The following is an 8,541-nucleotide window of genomic DNA, read 5'->3' as shown; positions in this document are numbered from 1 at the left end:
TGGGTTAATCAGCTCTGTGTCTGTTGCCTATGGCGACTGTCCTGCTGCCCTTAATCTCTGTGTCCACCTTATGCTGGCATTTCCCAGTCCCTCCTAATAGAGTCAGAGAAGGGCAGGGATGACGAGGGGCTGACTAGGGGGAGTTCATCTCAGCAGTGAGAAGCAAGGTACACATGTATGTGTGGGACATGTGTACACGCAGGATCGAGACCATACCAGCAAAGAGGCTGTGTTTCAAGCTCTGCTGAGCATGAAGGCCTATATGTGGGTAGGTCAGAGAAATGAACACGTATGACCTTGGGTCCAGGGGACTGGCTAAAGGTAGGTGGCACTAGCTTTGCATCTCAGGGACCCGGAATGCTTGGGAAGTGGGCCCTGCGCCCATGTGGGTGGGAAGGGCTCCCCCACTAACACGCACACTTACAGCCTTTGTAGATATCTGTGGGGATCTGCACCGCCGTGTATGAATAGTTGACTTTGTTCTTGAAGTTTGGCTCCTCGATGAAGTCCAGCCTTAAGGCGCTGGTCTTGGATCCCCTCTCCATATCCTCACTCTCAGGATCATCCTGCGGAGAGCAACCCCACCCGTGCTCGTCAGGGCTGGAAAGTGGCAAGTGGGTTGGTTAGGCTTGCAGGCGAGGACAGGGAGGGCCAGAGCCCAGGGTCATCTTAAGGGCAGAGGTTATTGCAGAGACAAGGGACAGATGGAGAGGCTCCCGGGACAGGAGAACATGGCTACAGCATACCGACTCTTCACCTAGAAGGCTTCCCTGGGTGAATTTGCCTGCCCTTGTCCACCGCATCCACCATCTGTTTGCCAAATCCCAGTTAAAACCCAAACCGAAATGAGCCCTTCTCTATCTCCTTGCAAGGCAACTGTCAGTGAAGGAGGCAAACGGGCAAGCCAGTTAGGAGTGGGCTGCAGACTTCTGCCTCCAAGGACACGCCTTATGCAAGTACAGCGAAGCCCCCACGGCCTCACACCCCCACAATTCTCGCTGGGTCCCACCCTTCCCCTGTACACAGGTTCCTTTGGTACCAGACAGTCTTAGCCCCATTTGGGGGAACCATCTCCCATAACAGGGTAGTTCTAGAGAGGAGTGGGGGCTAGCACAGAGACCGAGTGACCTACAGAGGGAGGGTCCACCATGCCTGCTAGCAGCAGGACTATAAAGGCCCCCGTTGATTTTCTAAAACAAGCTGCAGCCGGCTGACAGGTGCCAATTATGGTATCTCTTGGCCAGGCAGGCTGGGCATGCGCTGTGCAACGCCCCCAACCCCCAGCCGCCTACTACCACAGGCTGATAGGAGTGGAGCTGTGGCTACAGAGACGATGCTGCAGCCCATGGCGGGGGGGGGAGAGCACAGGCTCCAGTGCAGGTGTGCAAGCAAGGAAGGGAGATGCTGGAGAAAGTACAGGGGAAGAAGAAAAAGCCAGACAGGGAGGCAAGGGAGACGTGTGAAGTGCTCCACACACACCCACACCGTTTCCCCCACCCAAGACCCTTTTGACTAAGCTCAGCAAAGGCTTCATTCATCCTCTCTTCCCAGTGGGTCTCCAGGGTTGCTCCTCTGCTGCTCCCTGAAGCCCAGACACGTCCCTCCTAGTGTACTTCCACCTCTTGGTTGTTGTCCAGGTCATTTCCACCGGGCCACACCCTAGGACACAGCTCTGAAGTGACCAGAGTCTATCCCTATCCATCTTCTAGGGACGGACAACAAAATTCAAGCTATTGTCCTTCATGCCCTCCAGCAGGCACACGCACCTCCTGCCCACTTTGGGAAGCTCCTGGAATGCCCTCGGGTGCTGCTGGGTAAAGCCAGAGTAGGCAGCTGCTGGCTGAGCTTACGGGCCAGAGTAGGGAACTGGCCGTCTGGGAGGCGTAAGCCACGCATGCTCCACTCGGACGGAGAGGCGTGGGAGAAGAAAGCCCCCCAAATGTCAGCGGCAGATGAAGGGCACTGAAAAAATTTAATCTTCCAACTTTCCCAACTAATGTGACATTTGGATTCCATTCTGATAAGCCTTCAGCCGGCGAACTTTTTTCCTTTTCTTCCCTCACCCCCCACCTTCTGGCTGGCAATTTAAAAGTAAATGGTCTAGAAAGATCTCTAACTGTACCTCTGGCAAAGATTAAAACAAAACAAAACAAAACAACACAACACACCAAGCAGGGGACTTGGTGTGTGCGTGCGCTGTTATTTATATCAGGCTTGGAGCTTCTGGCCTCACTGACCCTAGCCCAGGCCTGTCTAGAGCAGTGCCTCCCTACAGGGTAGTTCCAATCCCCCCTACCCCCACAGGGGCTGGGAGGCAGAGCAGCAGGCATTTGGAGCCAGGGTTGGGGTCCTGGATAGAGTTGGGGGCTACTGGAAGCAGGGAACAGTGTCCTGGTTGGGATTTGGGTACGAGGCTGTCCAGGCACCTTCTTGGTGCCAGCCAAACCCAGGAGTTCAGTGCTTTGGGCGACTGTAGTCTCCTGGTTTATATTTAATGTACTGATTGCTAAAATTACAGCCCGCTGCCGAGGGGGGTAAGGAATTAGATTCAGGGTCTAATTAAAGGTTCGCTCTTCATTTGAATTTCAGATTCCAGCTTTAATTTTAGCAACTTCTCCGGGAGCCACGGAGCTCAGCCAAGGGGAAATGCACCTGCTTGAGCCCACCCCCTCCTTCTCGGCCTCCCCCCCCTAAGGCTTCCTAGGCTAACCTAGTACAATGGCCTCCCACACAAGTATCCTTTTCAGCCTTCCCTCCTCTTGGTGTCACAGGCTACCTCTGCTTAGGACAGGAAAGCCTCCAGGCCAGAAAAGGGGATGCTGGACCTTGAGTTTTCTGTATCAGCAAGCGCAGAACAGTACTAGACACTATACCACTGCACCAGCCACCACTGTTTACAGTTAGGCTCAACCACTGTGCTTTGGAGGCAGACACGGGTAAGTTCACAGAACACTAGCTACTCCCAAGTGTTCAAACCCGCAGACACTATTGGCGTTCTCTGTGGCTCTTTGTCACCCCACAGTCATTCTTGCTGAGCCCTCTCATGATGGGGACCTCACCACCTTACAAGCTAACTCAAGCAGACCCAGGGTCATGGGATTTGGAAATAAAATGGTTTAGGTCCGGTGCTGCCACTTCTGGGAGATTATCATGGTTTATCTGAGCCCCGTCTGAAAACAGATGTAGGAACTGGGCTGCCTCTGTGTCTGAGGCCACCAGGCGATGCAGGGCCAAGCAATGATAGTGAGGCCAGGTCATGGGTCCTCTACATAGCTTGATGCAAAGTCCCCCAAATCACAGGGAAGGGAGCCTCTACTGTCCCAGGGCGGGGGGCTTAAATGTCACTGTGTCTCACTCCCATGTACCTACCTCCAGGAGGCCCTAGGGACTATTCCTCTCTTCCCTCCACTCCCATGGTGCCCAGAGAACCCCTCATACTGGGACTGAATTGCCCGATATCCAACACTTTACCACCTTGCCCAGAGAGGGAGACACAGTTTGCTCCACACTGTGCAGGGTAGCTTAGCCTATATTGGTGATGAGGACACAGCCCCGGAGGGTCAAGGACCTCTAGGGAGATGTGAACAATGACAGGCTGACCAAGCCCAATGCAGAATGGTTGAGTTCAGAAAGGTTAAGTATGGATTCGTGACACCCATTTTACAGCTGAGACCGTTGTGGCCCAGAAGGACAGGCGTGGCTCTGGCGGCTCCCTGTCCTCTACTACGAAGGTGGGGGCACTTACCAGCTCGGCGTCAGCCTTGGCGTCATAGTACATGATGTCTTCCTCCTGGTGATGAGAGAGAAGCTTTAGTGCTCATAGCTCAGGGGCTCCCAAGACGCAGCCTGGACCCCTCAGGTCTGCCAAGCCCTAGGACAGGTCTTTGGATTCCTCTAGGTCTGATTCAGTCCCTTCCTCCACCCAAAGCCACCCCCAGGAAAAACGGGGTGAGTCAGTGTGGCTGCTACCCTGCCCCCGCCACCCCAAGGCCTAGCCTCAGGTCCTTCAGTCTCTGGAAGGATGTTGTATTCCAGGTTCCCCTGACACAGTGCACCAAGGCCCTGCCCTGTGGGCCAATTGAGGGCAGGGTCAGAGCCAGCCTGGCTGCTGAGGGGCTGGCTGAGGCAGGACCAGGGAGTGAGGAAGATAGGAAATCAGAGCAGGCCTGGGAGACAGCAAAATAATGACTTCACACTGCATCTTCCAATTTCTTCTATTAAAAAGCCTGCTCATTACGGGCATGTACTTATTAATTATCTGTGATTTGTTGTGAAATGCAAAGGGGTTTACACAACAGGAGCGGGAATAAACAAAGCTGGGCCCGTATGCCTGCCCGTGGCCCTCACTCACATGTGCCTGCCTGCCCATCCTGGCCCGTGCCTGCCTGCCTGCCTGCCTGCCTGCCGCCTGGGTTCTTGGCCATCTGCACGTCATAATCACCCGTCGCCCCGGGGACCCGTAACACAAACGGGCTAATTTCATGTTTAATGATCTTTAATCAGAACCGAGTGCAGCTGATAGAGGCCGCCAGAAGGTGAGCCTGGTGTCAGCAAATGCCACTCGCCCAGAAGGGGCCGTCCCACTTTGCCCTGGTGGGCTCTAGGGCCAGGGCCACTGTCCAAGTCACTCCCCAGGTGTTCCTCAGCTGTTTTCTTTTATACTACAAGATCCTTCCGTGTTGCCCCAGGGGCTCCTTACACAGCTGGGGCTTTTCTTTGTGGCCTGATCTGTTCCCTAGGCCCTGCCCGAAAAGCAGCCAGCATAGAGGCCACACTCACTCCATGAGGGTTGGAAGTCACATAGGCTACCCTGCCCAACGGAGGCCTAGCCAGAACATACTATGTGACCTTATGGTTCCATTACACTTTTTGAGCCTCCCTATGCCTCCAGGGGAGGGTTTGGCCAGATGCTATGTCTGTGGCCAGTGATTTTAGTTGGTCAGTATTTAAGAATGTTTAAGGTGGGGCTGGAGAGATGGCTCAGCAGTTAAGAGCACTGACTGCTCTCCCAGAGGTCCTGAGTTCAATGCCCAGCAACCACATGGTGGCTCACAACCATCTGTAATGGGATCTGATGCCCTCTTCTGGTGTGTCTGAAGACAGCTTACGGTGTACTCACATACATAAAATAAATAAATTAAAGAAAAAAAAAAGAATGTTTAAGGTGATAGTCTCATGTTGCCTTCTTCAGGAGTTCCGGGGTTACGGACAGGCTACTGGCTGGACACACTGATTTAAGTCAAGCATTCTGGATCAGTGACTGAATGCCTGGTACAGTGCTGATATCTCAAGAGATGTCTACCATGTGTGACACTTTTGGTGACTCAAATATACAGAGACAAGAGGGCAGGGACAAAGAAGAAGGCTTTATATCCAGGATTTGACCTGCCTTCCCCACTCATCTCCAGCCTCATCCAGACTTGCCACCCATCCACCCATCTAGGAGGCCCGGGTAGGGGGCTGGGGCAGAGCCCAGGCTCCAGGGGGCTCAGCCTTTCCCTATGCCTGGCTCACACAGAAGCACGTAATGAAAGCTGACATTACATCAAACACAATAAGGAGTTTCGGTTGATGAAGATCATTCCTGAACACACAAACCCATTAAACTGAGGGGGAAAAAATATCAATTCAACACACTCGCAGGCGAAAAGAAAATGTGATTTGTTATCTAAAAGGGGGTTATAAACACGGCTCTGATGCTCTTTCCCACCGTAATGAAAACAGGCGGGCGCAGTGGGAGGACTGCAGATTACGACCTGGGGCTTCACTTGCCAACTTTTGAGGCAAAGCTCCTGCAAGGACAGGAAAGGGCGTGGGTGGGTGGGGGCTGGCCATTGTCAGGCTGTGGAAGGGGGTCCATCTGTACCCTAGTCATCCTTGAAGTGCCTCCTTACTCACTCTGGCCGTCTCTTCAGCAGTTCCCACATTTCTGTTTATTATTATTATTATTTTTTTTGCTGTTTCACAGTCTCAAGATATAATGTTGGTAGCATAAGAGATAAAGGGAAATAGCATATGAGATTGTTGGGTTCCTATGGGTGGGGCCCAGGTCTCTGTATTCTTCCTGCCCCTTGCCTTGGCTGGCAGCCTTGGCAAGGTCGCATGTGAAAACACACAGTACACACAGCTGTGATTTCTATTCGAGATGCGATATGGGGCTGAGAGAGGCAGGTCGAGCCATCACAGTGTGTGGGAGCAGGTCTCTGGGAAGGAAAGCTGGCATCTGCTTTTACCTGAGTAGCACCAGAATGTTGGCTTCCGTGACTCATGTCCTGAATTAAACAAGGAGGCAGACTATCTCGTGAGTGAGCACAGGAGCCTTGAAGAAGAGGCTGTGACTCAAGTTTTGATGAGCACCTCTCAGCGAGTAAATACAGGCTGAGTAAGCTGGATGTGGTGGCCCTTTAGTCCCTGCAATTGGGAGGCAGAGGCAGGTGGCTCTCTGTGAATTTGAGGCTATCCTGGTCTACGTAGTGAGTTCTGAGATAGCCAGAGCTACATAGTGAGACCCTATCTTAGGGTGAAATAGAAACAAAGACATAAAAACCAAAGGCACCAGCCAGATAGATTTGCCCCAGTAGGCCTATGAGGATTTCCAGGATCCACCCCCACGTTCTTGATCAGGCAACATAAGATCATGAAGCCTCCGTGAGCTTTGCGTCCAGGAGTCTGACATCCACCATCAAATTTAGAATCAGAAAGAGAACAGAGAACATCAGAACTGGAGGCCAAGGCCACAGCTCACACGAGGGGTTGAGTGTGGGAAGGACCCTTGGATGACACAAGAGAGGTGACATCAGTGTTGAAAGCATGTCCTGATGACTTTATCTATTCCCCCCTTTTCGGGGGTCTTTTGCTCAAGCTTGGCAAAAGGTGGGTAACTCCCACATATGATCCCTCCAGGAACCTGAATACACAGGCGGCTGGCGAAGGGCTGGACCCAGTGTGTACGGGAGTGTGTAGCACATTCGCTCCTTCGTAGGAGCCGAGCCTGAAAGGACGTGAAGCATATTTGAAGTTGTGGAGCAGGAGAGTGAGGAAGAGTCCAGGATGCATGAGGTGGAGGGCTGTCATTTAGTGTTTTGCAAGGCAGCTGCCAAGGCTGCCCAGACATGACTGTCACCTGCCTACCAGCCCCTGTGCAGAGTCCAGGCAGCCACTCAGCCACCCCAGTGAGGTCGTGTGGCCTTCCTTCCAGGACATACTGCCAGCTCAGTTCGACCGAAAAGGATATTTTTTCCTGAGAGCCGTCTGTTGTTGGCTTGACAGAGACAGGTGGTGAGCCCTATGGCTGGGTTGGACCCTCGGGCCAGGGGGGCCGCCTGTCTTGTCCACCTGGCTCTTCAGGCCTTACTCCTGGCTTCACAGGTCTCCCTCTAAATTCTGTAGCTAGGGTTACCTCCCCCATCAGACAGGAAGGGCCACTACCTCCACCAGACTCCAAGGTCTCCTACTGTAGGTTGAGACAGAGGGTTTGTCGTCTCTCCCCTCTCTCTCCAACCCATGCCCTGGCCCAAATCCTCCCTGGTGGTGGCTTAGGTGGCAAACAATGCTGGCTCAGTGTGATGTTGGCACCGGGCATAGTCCGGCAGGTGGCCCATCTTCATCTAATGTTAAGTGTTATGGGTACCCGACCACCTGCTGCCCATCTGTGTAGAGCCAGGGGAGGTGCTGTCTATAGATCAGTGTCACGGTCTCTCTAGTATTCCCAAGTCTAGGCTGTGGCTACTGGTTTCCTGGCCCTGCCAGGATCAAATGAGTATAGGCATGGCCTAGAATTAGAGAGTGTTTTATCCCCTCCCTCTTCCCTGTCATTTATTGATGGTATCTCAGCTCTGATCTTGTGGATTCAAGGGTTCCCTAAGTCCCTGGCTGGTGCCATTGGTATGTATGTGTGTGTATATACAAATATACCACAATTATCTGTTCCCTGCTCTGTACTGTCCACACTGGGTAACACACACCTTACTAACAATGCAGTGAATTCCTGTCTAGTTCCATGAGCCCAGTACTCTGTGCCCACAACTTCTGGATAACGTGTCCCCCAGAAGGAAGAGTCTGGTCACTTTGCCACCAGAGCACTGGACTGGGGACAAGGTCAGGTGATAGATGGCACTGACACAGGTCTGGCTGCCCCTGATCTGAAGGAGTCATGACTGAGGCAGACAAACAGGACACTGGCCTGGGTATGTCTATGATATAGAGTTTCAAAAGGAGGTGCTGTGGGGGGACCAGCCCCCAGGCTGGGGCTGGAAAGGGGAATCCTGGGCTTTGCCTTATGAATTAGGGGACAAGAATGTCCCTGTGAGAAGCCTGGGCCTGGGAAGGGACTTGAGCTTGAGGCTGGGATTGCGACATGGGTCAGTTGTCCCTCCTGAGCACAGAGGAGGAAGGTGACTCCCTGTTCACTTTCTCAAGGTCACTGGATTTCAGGGTGGACTTTATGCTTGCAAGGGACAACCCACATCCTTTCCCCAGCCACGTTTGCTGCATGGCCTGTCATGGACAGGCCCTGCCAACTCTCCCTAGCAGTGCTGGCTG

General features: G+C 53.0%; 1 protein-coding gene across 8 annotated transcripts in view; it reads right to left on the bottom strand.

Moving 5' to 3' along the window:
* Cacna2d2 (calcium voltage-gated channel auxiliary subunit alpha2delta 2) overlaps positions 1 to 8,541 on the bottom strand; it is a 131,690-nt gene that overhangs the window by 19,976 nt on the left and 103,173 nt on the right. For all 8 annotated transcript variants that reach the window (XM_087561397.1, XM_087561399.1, XM_087561398.1 and 5 more), the window contains 2 exon segments: positions 3,746 to 3,790; positions 425 to 566 (listed from right to left, as the gene is read on the bottom strand). In XM_087561397.1, coding sequence (XP_087417523.1) covers positions 425 to 566; positions 3,746 to 3,790 — 187 coding nt within the window.

Source organism: Rattus norvegicus, chromosome 8 (assembly GCF_021556685.1).
Source record: "Rattus norvegicus strain SHRSP/BbbUtx chromosome 8, alternate assembly SHRSP_T2T, whole genome shotgun sequence".
NCBI lineage: Eukaryota > Metazoa > Chordata > Mammalia > Rodentia > Muridae > Rattus > Rattus norvegicus.
Note: the sequence above shows the minus strand (reverse complement) of the source record. Positions and strands in the feature narration are given on the sequence as shown.